This window comes from Marmota monax, unplaced genomic scaffold (genome assembly GCF_021218885.2).
Source record: "Marmota monax isolate L192 unplaced genomic scaffold, Marmota_monax_Labrador192_F-V1.1 WCK01_AAM20220418_F8-fsc00069, whole genome shotgun sequence".
Classification (NCBI taxonomy): Eukaryota; Metazoa; Chordata; class Mammalia; order Rodentia; family Sciuridae; genus Marmota; species Marmota monax.
The window spans coordinates 4,640,878-4,655,494 of NW_026695243.1; the positions used below are offsets into that span (position 1 = coordinate 4,640,878).

General features: G+C 50.5%; 1 protein-coding gene and 1 pseudogene across 2 annotated transcripts in view; both read right to left on the reverse strand.

The window, feature by feature from the left end:
* Ccdc180 (coiled-coil domain containing 180) overlaps window positions 1-8,733 on the reverse strand; it is a 62,437-nt gene extending 53,704 nt beyond the window's left edge. For both annotated transcript variants that reach the window (XR_009226419.1, XM_046457240.1), the window contains exons 1-5: window positions 8,687-8,733; window positions 8,052-8,161; window positions 6,489-6,679; window positions 2,973-3,061; window positions 1,466-1,575 (exon numbers count right to left, since the gene is read on the reverse strand). Coding sequence is in view for 1 of the 2 variants with exons in the window: in XM_046457240.1 (XP_046313196.1) it covers window positions 1,466-1,575; window positions 2,973-3,061; window positions 6,489-6,679; window positions 8,052-8,120 (459 nt within the window). In the remaining variant the exon portion in view is untranslated. The remainder of the gene's footprint in view (window positions 1-1,465; window positions 1,576-2,972; window positions 3,062-6,488; window positions 6,680-8,051; window positions 8,162-8,686) is intronic.
* Window positions 8,734-11,165: 2,432 nt separating this feature from the next.
* On the reverse strand, window positions 11,166-14,536 carry LOC124101350 (epsin-1-like; annotated as a pseudogene).
* Window positions 14,537-14,617: the final 81 nt, after the last annotated feature.

Genomic DNA, 14,617 nt, shown 5'->3' on the forward strand with positions numbered 1-14,617 from the left:
GGGTTATAATCAACTCATGCACACAGGACTACGGCACCACGCTGTTCACCAGGCGCTCTGCCAGTGCTCAGCCCACCTTCTCATCACGGCTGGTGAGGTGGGTGCTGACATCAGGCCTGGCCCAAGGCTGGCACTCACCAAACATGAACTGAGGAAGGACCAAATGAAAGAACGCCAAATTTACTTCAGGCAGGGAAACCAAGACTCATGGAGCACATGGTGAAAGCAGCGCTGGCATCGAGGTGGGATGTTCTGAGAACATGGCTGGTGGAGTGTCATGGTTGAGGTGTGGTGTTCCTCAAAAGCTCACGTGTGAGATAATGCAAGAAGGTTTGAAGGAGAAATTGGTTGTAGCCTTAACCTAATCAGTGAACCGATCCCTGATGGGATTAACTGAGTGGTGACCGGAGGCAGGTGGGGGGTGGCTGGAGGAGGTGTTCATTGAGGATGTGGCTGTGGGGTATATATATATTCTGTATCTGGAGAGTGGAGTCTCTCTGCTTCTGATCATCATGTGAGCTGCTTTCCTCTGCCACACTCTTCCACCATGATATCCTGCCTCACCTTGAGCCAACAAGGAAAGGAGCCGCCCTTTAATGGACTAAGACCTCTGAAACTATGAGCTCTTAAATAAACTTTTCCTCCCCTAAAATTGTGGGTCTTTTAATCACATCAGTGAAAAAGATGACTGAAAGAGGGAGCCTGTTTTTTTGTGTTTTGGGGACAGTCAGTATTCAGAATTCAGGATAGGGTAACATGAATCAGAGAAGATTCAGGGAGATGGGAGTGAGTGGAAACCCAGGGCTCAGAGAGGAATTAGAAGAGCAAAGGTGTCAGGCATGGTGGTACAGGCCTGTAATCCCAGCAGCTAGGGAGGCTGAGGCAGGAGGAATGTGAGTTCAAAGCCAACCTCAGCAAAAGTGAGGTGCTAAGCAACTCAGTGAGACCCTGTCTTTAAATAAAATGCAAAATAGGGCTGGGGATGTGGCTCAGTGGTCGAGTGCTCTTGAGTTCAATCCCTGGTACTACCCAAAAAAGGGGGGGGGCAAAGGCTGGGATCATTTCAGGAACATTCCAGGCACCAGTGTGGGAACAGAGCCCAGAGTGGAAGTGTATCAGGGGCGAGCAGCAGTGGGCTGTCAGTGGGGGCACACCAATCAGGTCTCTCATCAACTGGTCTAAATGAACACAGACCTGGAGAGCAGTTCCAATTTGGTTCCTTATGTGCTATGTAATGCAAGCTCTCTTTTACTTTAAAATGGAGTAGTGGGGATTTTTCCAAGAGTTGAGAGCTCACAACAGGCACTCCTACCAAGTCACTCACCCATGGCCACTATGAGTCCATCTACTTCTGTGTCTTGCTGAGCCACTGAAGACCTCCCAGCTGGGGAGGGGGAGGGAGGTCAAATCTGCCTAGGAAATGCCACTGGAACAGAAGAGGAGAGGGGGTGCCGGGTCTTCTTACCCTGGTGATTTCTGCAATCTCCTCCTGAAAGTTGGCCAGAGCGTTCTCATAGTTCCTCTTTTTCTGTGCCTGTTGCCTTTGAAGGGTGATGGTGCTGGTCTCCTTAGAAACTGTGGAGCCACAACAGAGGTGAGGAGACTGCCTCAGAGCTCCAGAGAGAGGGAAGCGCTCCTAGGCAGACTGAGCACCTGCACTGCCAGGCTTGGGTTCAGAAGGTGGACCCCAAAGCCAGCCCAGCAGTGCGGCTGAGGCTTAAGCAAGAAGAAAGATGAAGGGGATCCATGAATGCTTCAGGGAACAAGGTCTCAGGCTTCCTGGGGGCGGGGGTGTGGCTCAGTGGTAGAGTGCTGGCCTAGCAGGCGTGAGGCCCTGAGTTTGATCCCTGCACCACTAAATAGATAGATAGATAAATGAATAAATAAATAAATAATCTGGCCAAGTTCCCAAATGGTAAGGTTCCATTTTTTTTTTTAAGTTTTAAAGACACAAATACATATAAGATGTTTTTATAAATTTCAATGGGGTTATATCCTGAGAAACCTATCATACGTTGAAAATATTCCAGGTCAATGATGCATTTAAAACACCTAGCATACTAAACATCATGACTTAACCTGGCCTACCTTAAATGTGCTCAGAACATTTTATCTTAGCCTTGGGTGAAATCATCTAATACAAAGCCTTTTTTTGACAAAGTGTTGAATATCTCAGTTAATTTATTGAAATCTGTCCTAAAAGTGAAAAACGGAATGGTTGTATGGGTGTGCTTTTGAGCGTCTAGAAATTGAAACATTGTAAGTAAACCACAGTAAATCAGGGATTGTCTGTACAGATAATAATACCAAACATGCAAAGAGCACCATCCACACAGCAGGCATTGATCTAACTCGATTACTATTCGGGGTGAAGCCAGGAGGTAAGTCCTATTACTAGGCTCCATTTGCAAGTCAGGAGACTCAGGCATGGGGGGGGGGGGTAAAGGGCTGAGCAGGGATCTGGACACGGACCTTCTGAACTCCTACTCCATGCTCCACTCTGCCCTGTATCTACCTGGGAAGGCAGATGCTGCATGGGCTAACAGGACAGAGAGCTCTCCTGGCTAAGGAAGGGGTGCTATTGTGGAAGGGCAGTTTTACTTTTTGCTTTATCTCCCTCTTTTTTTTTTTTTTTGTTACAGTGAGCATCTGTTCCTTTTTTAATCACAAAGACAAAGGGCTTCTATATTGAGATAGAGTCAAATTAAAACAATGGAGTAGGAAGAAAATGCGGCTTGGGACATGCTACCATGAAATCACAGCAAGCAAGGTGCCTCCTTTAGCCCAGATTTTCCTCAGCAAGTGCGCACCAGAGCCAGGGAGAACTCTTGGGGAAGATGCTCAGGGAATATCCTCTGGGTGACAGAGCAGAGGACCACAGTGTGATCATTAGGGGCTTCCAGAGAGGGGCTCCCAGGAGCCGCCCCCTGCCCAGGGACTCTCTCTTGCCCTCCGGGTGAACGGGGACTCACCGATAGTGTCCATGAGGCCCTGCACCTCTCGGGCAGCTATGGCTCCTTCGTTCTCTTGTACTTTTTCCTTCCTGGCTGTTTCCTTTTCCCTGAGAGACAAGCAGAGGGGAGGAGTAGGCGCTGCCAGATCCCACCCAGGACAACTCTGGCACATGGGGGACTCCCCAGAGGGAGCTCAGGCAGCAACAATGGCCCGTGCCCACCCTGATTCCAGAGTTTCTTGAGAAGTATCTTTGGCCAGCAGACATTGTCGGACTCTACTTGGGAACCTGGGTCCCACCCAGAGCCTACTTCAGCTCTGGTGGTACAAGGGTGGGTGGTGGACCTGAGCCATTTTCCACATGGGAAAACTGGGGTCAGCAGAGGTGTGAGTGGCCCAAGCAACCTCCCGGCATGCATCATTTTCTCCTTGAGCAGCCCGTCCTTTGGGCCAGCTGGAGTAATCCTTATCCTGTATTCTAGAACTGACCCCCATGACCCCACGGCCCCCGGGCTTGGGCCTGAGGAGAGAGCTGGACAAACCTGCTCAGCTGGAGAATAGGATTGGATGTGACATTAGCTTTGGAATAAAAATTCCTAAATGTACCATCTACAGGGCAGGCACCACAGAGATCCTGAAGTTCTTGGTGACCCCTGCTACCCCTGGGGGTCTCCGTGGGTTCAGTATTTTCCAGCCATCTTCGCACTGGTCTTCATTCAGACCAGGGCAGGGAGGAAAACCGTGGGGCCTGGGCTGCAGCTGATGGGGGCCCAGGCCAACCCTGAAGAAGAGGGATCTTTTCGTCTTTTTAGTCCAATGTCCGGGGCCCAGAGCAGCCTCATAAGAGCCCACAGGACCTAAGAGCTGCTGTCAACTCTGGCTTCTCAGCCTCCTGCCCTGGAGACTTGGGGCTTGGTTTGCACTAGTGGTTCCCCCTACCGTGGGTTGGTCTCCACCCAACCTGGGGCCCTGCCAGGCTGAATGAGCAACCCGGTGGACTGGCCTTCTCTGGCCCAGTTTTCAAGCACCTGCTGTGAGGTTTGAGGAAGATGGGACATCCCAGCTCTGTCACTCATCAGTTCAACTGAGCCTGGCCTCAGTTATCCTTGAAGAGTATCCAGAGGAATTGGCCCTGGTGGCAGGAAGAGCCCTGACTCATAGGAAGAGTGGGAGCAACCAGGGAAGGTCGCCCAGAGACCAGGGGTTTCTGAGGAGAGAGTAGCTGCCAAAGGATCACCCAGAAGAGTTGACAGAAATTCCCAGGGGACCTCTGCAAGAGTGGCTAAAGGAAGACCAGAGCGGGACTGCCATAGGCTGAGGATATCTGGGCAGGCAGAGGCTCTTCCCCGACACTTGGCCTCCAGGGAAGGGTGGGGGAGGCAGGGACATGTGAGGACAGGAGGGAAGCAGTGGCTGAGACAGGCTTCCCTTCTAGGAAAGGGGACACTGTGTGCCAGGGTCAGTGAAAGACTGTGGGGTTGATGGTGGGGGGGGAGGGAGAAAGCTGGAGAGGATAATGGCAGGAAGCCAGGCTCCCCTATCTGTTCTCCAGCTCCTGGGAGGTAGCTGGGGCAGCCCAGGAGACCAGGAAAGACGAGCTTGTGGCCTCTCTTCTCTGGTAAAAGGAGAACAGTGGGAGGGTGTGGCAGGGAAGAGGACCTAAAGGAGTGTGGCAGGTCAGGAGAGCTGCTGTGAGTTTCTGGGATGCCCAGAGGGTCCAGGTGAGCTGGGTTGCTGTATCTGGGAGCCCTCCCAACAGATGGGTGATTTTTTTCCTGCTGCTCTGGCTCAGGAAGAAGGGTGGGAGCTTTGCTGGGTGGGAAGAAGGATGAGGCTCAGGAAGGTGAGCTGGTGAGCTGGCCACTAGGCCAAGCTGGTTGCAGAGAAATTGAAGGCAGAAGATATGGACAGAGGAGGGAGGGAGGGAGACATTTCTCAGAGGCAGGGAACAAGTGACCCCTGGGAGACTCTGGAATGTGGAGTTAGTGGCCCTAGTCCTTTCGACAAGTTATAAACCCATCCTCTGTTCCTGCCCAAGCTACAGGGATCTGTGCTGTGGTCCTGTGTCCAGGACAGAGCTGGGCTTATCTGGCTGTCCCAGGAAGCCAGCACAGCACATTGCCAGCACCCCCATGAGAAGTGCCTTTCTGAAACCACCCTGCAGGTGCCAAGAGCTCCTGACTGATGTTGTATCTGGGACGATAGGTGACCCTAGGCTGAACCCTGGGGAAGAAAGAACCCTGAGGAAAAAGAGGCAGGTATCAGGAGACGCCTGGTCCTAGATGAGGTCGGCTGAGACTCCTGTGGGAGCTGGAGTCACAGTGAGGATGCCACATGGCCCTCCTGGGAGCAGAGGTGGAGCTTGGACAGGTCCCAGCTGCCTATGCCTCTGGATCTCTGCCAAGGCATCCGGCAGGGGATGTGGCTGGAAGAGGCTGGCCTCTTGTGTTGGCCTGAGTGGCCAGTAGAGCACCCATTGTAGGTAGTTAGGTGGCTGAGGCTCAGGTCAGGGCAGAGAACTTGCCCTACAGGGGGTGAGAGAGACAAAGGCAGGTAGAGGAGACCAGACTGTCCAGCCTGAGTTCCAGGCCAGGGAAGGTGTTTATGGCTGATGCCAAGCCTGAGGAGGCTCCTGCTTCATTCTCCCAAGAAGCCAGGGGAAAGATGGAGTCTTCCTTTCCTCTTTTCCCTAGTGGAAAAGTCTGATCATAGCTAACAGAAATGACATGTTTAGGAATCTCAAGTTTAACTTCCAAACTTGGAATTGCACAAGGAATGTGAGCTGCCCCTGCCTCACATACTGCCCTCACCTCAGGTTACAGTGCCTCCCTGCACCTCCCTGCACACCCAGCGCTCAGGCCAGAGATCCGTCATCAGGCCCCCTGGGGTTCTGCCTCCAAAGACACCTGAAGTCCACCCCTATTCTCCCTCTCCCAACCACCACCAAAGTTACAAGGACAACTATGAGCCTTCCTCTCTGGCCTCCCTGCCTCTTTCCTGTAATTTCTTCCAACATACTGCCCAAGGAACCTTGGACGCACAAAATCAGCTACTCACTGCAATAAAATCCAACACATGGACCGTGGCCTGCTAGGCCTCTCTCAGCCCCACCTCTGCCCTCTCTCCAGGTCCACTCATCTTTTGCTTTCTAGAATGGGTCGAGACCATCCATTTCAGTGTCTTGCCCCCATCCTTCCCCTTCCTCACCTTCTGGTCTCAACTGAGGCTCCTCCTCAGAGAGCTTTCCTGAACCTGTCCTGAGGGAAGGCTTTCCCACCTTACTTATTTGTTTCTGTAGTGGCCTCCCCATTCCATGAAGGTGGGATCCTCCTCCCTAGCACCTGGCCTTAGGCACTCAACCATTACTGGGGAAGAAAGAAAGAAGCAATCCTTCCAAATAGGTGTTAATGCCTCCCTGATTCCAGGCAGGCACTGGAGACTTCCTCCCTGGCACTCATTTTGCATGAGCTCTTCCTGAGTCTTTGAAGATGGGGTGCCCCAGTGTGTGTGGGTGTGGCCTGAGAGGCAGGACTTACTTGTAGAGAACTGGGTTTTCTGTAACCCCGTCGTTGGGAAGGCTGTGCACCCACTTCCGCTGCCGAGGAGACATCATCTCCCCTTCAGGAATCTCCACCTTTTTCATCATGGGTATCCAGCCACTCTTTGGGGTCGCAGAACGCTCCGCAGACCGCTTTCTGGAGGCTGCCAGGGACTGGACCAGCTGCACCTGAATCCATGGAAGCCCACAGATGAGGGAAGTAGTCAGAGCTGCAGACCCCTCAGCACCATCAGGGTGACCGTGCCTACCTTAGAAGGACCTCTGGGAACTGCCACAGGAAGGCCTGGAGGCTCCAGGCCCCTGCAAACCCTGTACAGGAGGGCCCTCCTCCTCCTCAATAGCCACCCAGCCACTTCAGGGAAGGCTCGCTTTAAGAAATTAAAATAAGGCACAAGATGCACATCTCAGCCTTTTTTAAATCATCATCATAAATTAGAAAAACAAAACTCTCCAATAGGAGGAGACCGGTTAAGTAAACATGGTATGTCCCTTTGATGGACTGTTGGGTGTTTATTAAAGATAAGACTTAGGATTTTTTTGGTCACATGAGGAAATGCTTATGAGATGATTATAGTTAAACATATTAATTAAGAGCCTAAATTTAAAATTATAACCAAATTACATGATTTCAAGTTTTAAAGTGAATACTATTTAAAATGAATAGCATTTCAAATGAATAGGGGGTGTGGCTCAGTGGTAGAGCGCTTGCCTCTCACATGTGAGGCACTGGGTTTGATTCTCAGCTCTTCATATAAATAAATAAAATAAAGGTCCATTGAAAACCAAAAAAATATTTTTTAAAAAATGAATGGCAAGGTGGGAGGGAGGATGTCACATGTTAAGAATGGCATATCGCTTACAGGGAGCAGTGGTTTTTTTGTTTTTGTTTTTTGTACACCTGAAACTTACAAAGGTTCTACAGAGAGCATCATTTAGGGCTCAAATTAGGAATGAAAATCCCATTTAAATAATTTTGAAGGAAGAGTTGGAAGTCTATGGGCTTCTCCTCAGGTCTTGTTTGGTCTGTGCATTGCATTGGAGAGGACACACAATTTGGTCAGCTGGTGCCATCATCCAGAGGCCTTGACTTTGTCGCTATATGAGAGATTTCTGAGTAGTGAGGCAACTTCTAGGAACCACTGAGGTTCAGGAATGCCTTGGATTTGGGAACTGGTCTGTGAGATACTGTTGCGGAGAAAGCAGGTGTCAAAACACTCACACAGAATGAAACCCAGTCTCTAAATAAAATTCTTTTATGCATGAGAAAAGGTTCCAGAGTACTGAACAGTTAATTTAGACTATTTCTGCGTCATTTAAATTTACATTTTTATTATTTTTATCTTTCCCAATTTTCAAGAGTATATATCCCATACATACATGCATAAAATAAGAATTTTTTAAAAAATCTGTTTCAAAGCCCTAATTCATTAGATTCCCAAGCAGGAAAGCCCTTAAAGGAAGAGAAATTTGGAGGGGAGCAGAGGGAAGTTTGGAGGAACAGAGAGAAGAGGGCTGTGAAAAGAGGGAGAGCAGGTCCTACTTCGGCTTGGAAGATCTGATGGTAGACTTTGCCGCTCTGAACCTGGGTCACCTTCCCCACTGACGACATGGTGGCTGCTGGCGGGACGCCCCTGCCCGGAAGCCGTCGTCCTGGAAACGTGCGCTTGGTGTCAACTCCCACCCGAGGTTGGGAACCCACGCCCGCCCCGAGTGCAGGTCCTGATCGCACCTCGAGGGTCGAGGGCAGCTCGGGGGGTTAAATTTTAAACAAAACAGAGAGGGGACGGGCAAGGAGAGGCAATGAGGGGCCCAGACGCAAGGCGCCAATCCGACAGGGACTTTGGGGACAAGAAAAGTTCGGGGTTACAGCTTGCGCTTCACCCTACGGAGATTTTCTGGGAAAAGTCAACGCGCCAAGGTGTCTGTGGGGCTGGAACCCCAGAGCCAGGGGTCCTTGGGTCCAGGACCCTACCCTGGCCTCCAGGAGCCGCGGAGACCGCGACCTAAAGGCCTGATTCTGGCCACACTAAATAGGTGGCTACTCTGTGCCCAGAAGACCCAGGCGGGTCCTCCGGCTCCCCTTCCGAGACCCTCAAGCGGTCCGGGCAGCCCCTGAACGTCCCCCTGAGCCCAGATTGCAAAGAGGCCCTGTCCCCGTGCTGGCCGCGTCCGCACCTGCTGAAAGCACCTCTGAGGTTCGCCTGGGCGAGTCCCGCCGCAACTGCAGCGGGACACCCAGGGTCTCCAAGGCAACACGGAGGGGCGGGCTCAGCTCGCTGCCTTTCGCTGGGAAAGGGGTTGCCCTTAGCAACCCCAGCGCCCGAAGTGGAGTCGTGAAACTTCACCAATTGCTTCTTTGAACGCCAGTCTCTCTTCTGTACAAGAGAATACCCCAGAGCTGTCCTGAGCAGTACACCAAACGTCCTGAAAACTATCTGAGAGGTGGCTTTGAGCCATCATGGTCAAGAAAATCCATCGTTTCTTCCTTGCTTTGGTTGAAATCAATCTTTGCAGGGAAGAAATCTGAAAGATTCTGAAAGATCAATCTGTCTCCTTCTAAAAACAAAAACAAAACAAAACCAAAAACCAGAGCTCAGAGAATTCAAGGCTCAAACTTGCCCGGCCAGAACCGAAAATATTCGTGGTTGGGACCGAAGGGTGGTCAAAGTTTCCCCTGGGCTGTGTATGGGATAGCCAGCTCCTTCTTAGAGAAGCCCTCCTTTGGCAGGGATCCCTCACAGACTGCTAATAGATATTCCCTATGCCAACTTCCTAGGGCAAGCGATTGTTCTGTCCAGTCCAGCTCTAGAAATTAAAAAACAGTGAGTAGAAAACCCTTTTGTTCTCATTCTTTGGTCTGGGATTTTAGCAAGGTGAAATATTATAATAAAAATTGAATTCATTTGAGCTGAAAAAAGAAAAAATGTCAGTGATTGAGGGAAGGTGTGGAAAACACAATATAAAATAGAAAGTGTCCAGGAATCATTTGCAGTCTCTCTTCTCCTTCCCATCCAAGGAGGCACTGCTGGCTTGAGCCTTATACAGCAGAAACACTGTCTTCTCTGCCCAGACACAGAACCAGGTTCTGGTTTCTGGCACATCTGCAATTTTGGTTTTCTTTATTTCTTTTTATACAGAATGTCATGGGTTTAAATAAGTAGGCATGGATATATGATGTGTGGCGTTTTGTTCTGATTAAACAACATACTTGTTGCAAAAAATGGAAAACAATTCAATGGGGGAAAAACCCAAACAAACAAAAATAATCCATAATCCCACTGCTAAGAATATAGCATACTTTATCCCCAAATTTCTGGGCCTTTGTTTTTGTGTTTGAATCAAATGTACAAATATGTGTGTGGCTGTTTGTTTCTTTTTGCAGATCTGGGGATTGAAAGGGTGCTACACCACTGAGCTACATCTCTAGCCATCTTATTTTTTATTTTGAGACAGTCTCACCAAGTTGCCGGGGCTGGCCTTGAATTTGTGATGCTCATACCTCAGACTCCTGAGTCAGGAGGATTACAGGCACACACCACCACTTCCTTCCGGCTTGTGCTTGGCTTTTGGTTAGCATATCTGTTTCCTTCCAACTCCACAATGTCCTAGCCAGAAAGACTAACCAGTTACAGATCACCTTTTTAGTCTCCTCCCATGTTTAGGGATGGGCCAGAAGCCAAAGACAGGGAATGAAAAATTGGCCTGAGGCCCTGCACTCTCTTGCACCTCCATTCCATCTCTGATTTTTTTTCCCCTCTCAATCTTCATTTTAAAAATGTCTTTTGAGGTTGGTTGGGGTACAAAATTAAGTTAGAGAGGAGAAATACATTCTAGTGTTCTATGTAGTACAGTAGGGTGATTATAGTGAAACCTTATTGAATATTTCAAAATAGCTAGGAAAAAATGTTCCCAATATAAAGTAATAAAAAATGCTTGAGGTGATAGATATGCTAATCACCCTAATCTGATCACTACATATTGTATATACATATCAAAATATCACACTGTGCCCCATAAATTGTATAATTAACAATATAATTGTATAATTAACAATTAAATTAAATAACAAAATAATTCTTTAAAATGTCTGTGGAGTTGAAGCCCATCCTTCTTTTCCCTCTACCCTTGTCCATCTTTTCCATAGTGTATAGAAGGAACCAAACAACAGGGACTCCAAGAGCTAATACTTATTGAGAAGATTCAATTTCCCCAAATAACTGAGAGAGTACCACCATTAACCCATCTTACAGATGAAGAAACAGATGCTCAGATTAGCAAGTTGGCTCAGATCTCTGAGCCACCAAAAAGTTGGATTCAAGATATGAATCTAGACCCTGCAATTCAAAAATTCTTGAACTAACCACCATGCCATGTAGATTTGGGACTAATCAGAAAAAAAAGTTTTTTGTCCAACTGGTGGAACCTGCACCTATCAAACATAACATACATACCTAAAAGTATGGGACTCAGTGAATTATCTGAAAGGAACCAGTAGCTTCAGAAACAGAACATTACCAACCCTCCAGCAGCCACCCTTAAGTACCCTCTTAGGTCATTTCTCTGTCCTCCCCAATGCCATCAAACACTTTATCTCAAGTTGGTTTTTCTTTTTAAAAATGTTTATTTAAATGAGATCACACAGATTAGACTCTTTTATGTTGGACTTCTTTCATTATGTTTGTGAATTCCATACATTTTTTGGGGGGTAGGGGAGCCACACCCGTGAGAATTGCCATTTATTCCCAAAGTTCCCCAAATCATCACCAAGAGTTCACCATGGGGTGCAAAGGGGGGAATGAGGAGGCTCAAACACTGATGGGGGTCAGGAATTTGGAGGGAGGGGGAATGGTGGAGGGATCCTAGCTGTCCCTCCTTCTTCTAATGCCACAGAAAGGGGTCCTCCTCTGGCTGGCTCCCCTCCCCATCCCCCATGTTCAGTTTCTCAGGGGGAAATGGGTTGGGGATGGGGAAAGAGGGCCTAGTGTTAGTGGGCCCCAGAAGGGGGAAGGGCGCTGGGGTGGGAGTGCTCCCATTTCACAGCACTCACAACACTGTCTCCCAGGGAACAGGAGTCGGGGTAAGTCGGCCAGGCCAGGTCTGCCTCCTGCCCTGGATTATAGGAGGAAAGGGTTAGTGTTGGGTGCTGGGGGACCAGGGGGCATCATTGGGGGCAGACCAGGGCCCCCACCAAGGGGAGAGATGTAGGTGGGTGGTGTTCCAGGGGCTGGGGGCACAGGGCTGAGAGGTTCCACTTGGCAAGAAGAGATTGGAAGCCTGGGCTCTTGGAGGAGTGGGGCCGGGTCGGCTCACCAAAGAGTCCAGATCAATGAGGGCTGCACTGGGCCCCAGGAAGGATTCTGGCGTCTTCCCTGTGGGGGGTGTGGGGGTTGGGGCAGTGGCAGGTGGGGCACTTCCCACAGTCTCAGCCAGAGACCCACCAACCCCACTCATGTCAGACGCCCAGGGCTGCTGGCAGGCACCTCTCCTGCAAGCAGCTCCCCCCGGTGCTACTCCCAGAGGCTGGCAGGGCTGTGCGGAGTCAGTCGAAGTCAGAGAATTCATCAGGCTCTGGATCAAAGCTTCCAGCTGCTGCAGTGCCACTGGTGCTGGGTTTTGCCGAGAGCCATAGCCAAGTAGGAATGGCGCATGACATTTTTGGTTGAAAGGTGACTCCAGCAAGCCATTGAGATGATAATGGTTATGTTAAGATATGTATTCAATTGGATATTAGACCCCTGCTGTCCGGCCTCCACCTGCTACTTTGGAACTCTCGCAGGGATTCCCGGAGAGTTCCCATTGGTTGGGGAAGTGCGGTAGGAGGGATTTCCAGAGGAGGGATTTCCGGTAGGTGTGGTGTGCCCCTGGAGAAGGCCGAGTGGGGGGCGTTACCAGGAGTTTTGGAAATAAAGTTTGTTCCTGCTTGAGTGGCTCGTGATTTTGTGCCCAGCCAGACTGCGGCAGGTTTGGCAGGTGACACCCCCCCCCAGGGGTCAGAGAATGCAGATGCAGGAGCCCAGGGATCAGAAGCTGGGTGTCCACTGACTGGAGCCCCACCATCAGAGCTTCCCCATGGGTCAGGCAGGGGGCCCGCTCCAGCTGCAGGGGCTGGGGTCCCACCCCAAGGGTCAACAGAGGGTCCCACAGGGGCAGCAGGCCTCCAGGGATCCCCAGAGGCTGGTGTGGGGGCTGGACCACCCCAAGGATCAGCAGCTGGAGGGACAACAGGTCCCCCCCAGGGGTCTGAGGCAGGGGGCAGTGGGGATGGGGGCAGCCATGGGTGCTGGGCGCCCCCATGGATCTGAAGCCGGTGGAGGTGATGTCTGCCCTGAAGACATCAGCAAGATCCATAAGAGATGACTCCTCCTTGCCTCCAGTCTCCCTCTTGCTCTCCTCCATTGCCATCTGCAGCCTTAGGTCGTCCCCACGACGGATTCGCCCTTCCTTATGGTGCTCCTCTTGGCTCAAACTAAGGGCCAGCTGGAGCTGGACATCATCCTCAGGGCGCAGGTCGGGGGCTGGTCAGCCTCCTCCTTGCTCATGGCCAGGGCCAGCTGGAGCTGCAGCTCCTCCTCCCTACTGCTCTGCGGGCGGAGCAGGCCTGGCCCGGAGCCCGCTGCTGCTGAGGAGGCCGTGGCGGTCTGTGCAAGCTTCTCCTCGGTCTCAGTGCATGGGCACGCTCTTCCCGCAGCCGGTCCTCCTCACGCAGCAGGGCCACCAGCTGCTTGGCCTTCTCACTCACATTCACGCCCTGGCCCTTGCCATCACGGTCCACGTTTGCACAGCACATCAGTGTCATGGCCTTGTAAACGTGCCGCCAGTTCTTGCCCTGGTCATTGAGCCGCTTCCAGATCATGCTCATGATCTCCGAGAAGGCCACAACATTATAGGGGAGGTCGGCGATCTCAGACATGAGAGAGCTGGACGGGCCCAGGGATCATTGCTTGTGGCCTCATGGACCTTGCTCTCTGCCTGCGAGTAGTTGTGGACAATGTTCTTCATCTGGCACCCAGCGGTGGTGTCAGGGGCGTCAAGGGGCATGGAGAGATGGGGCAACTCACAGATGGAGGCTGCAGCAGATGCTGGCAGACTGCTGCATCTTGGCCCCTCACGCGAGGCTCTGGGGGAGTCATGGCGGTCAGCCCCCTGCCCCCGCTCGGTGTCACGGGGCGCGCGCCGGCTGCAGGTGGCGGAGGCTCTCAGCTGCGCACACGCGCATGCACGGAGAGCCCCAAGCCCATGGCCCCGCACCCCAGCGCCTGCGGAGCAGACGGGAAGCAACCTGAATTCCATACATTTTTAAATTTGAGTATAGTTTATTTCTGTGTAGTATTCCATTATTTGAAAACATAATCCATTTTGTTTATTTATCCTTTTTAGTATTGAACCACATTGTCCCCCCCCCCAATTTGGGACTATAACTATAATGTTTTTGACCATCCTTTTGCATGGTGAACATATGTAGGTATTTCTCTTGGGCATATACTTAAGATTGGAACTGTTGGGTCATAGAGTCTGTACCTATATATCTTTAGGGGAAACCATTAAAGAATTTCTTAAAGTGGTTGTAACAGTTTTCACAACCACAGTGCACAAAACTGCCTGTAGCTCTGAATCCTCCTCAACACTTGATAGTGTCACCAGTTTTCATCGTAGCCATTATGTGGTGGTATAACAGCATGGTTTTAATTTGTGTCTTCTGATGTGTTATAACATGAAGCACCTTTTCTTGTACTCGTTAGCCACTTGGATATCTTTCTGTGAAAATGACATCTGTTTAAGTCAGCTTCCTGTTACTGTAACAAAATATCTAAAATAATTAACTTATAAAGAACAGAGGTTTCTTTTGGCTCGTGTTTTTGGAGGTTCTAGTCCACAGTCAAGTGGCCCATTGCCTTAGGCCTCCAACGAAGCAGCACAACAAGGTGGGAGCAAATGGTGACACCCACTGCATCTGGTAAGAAACAGAGAGAAGAGACCCAGGTCCCACAGTCCCCTTGAAGGCACACCCCAGATGACCTAAGGACCTCCCACTAGGCCTCATCTTCTAAAGGTTCCACCAAAGGTGCCACCCTGGAGAACAAGGCTTTAATACATGAACCTTTAGGA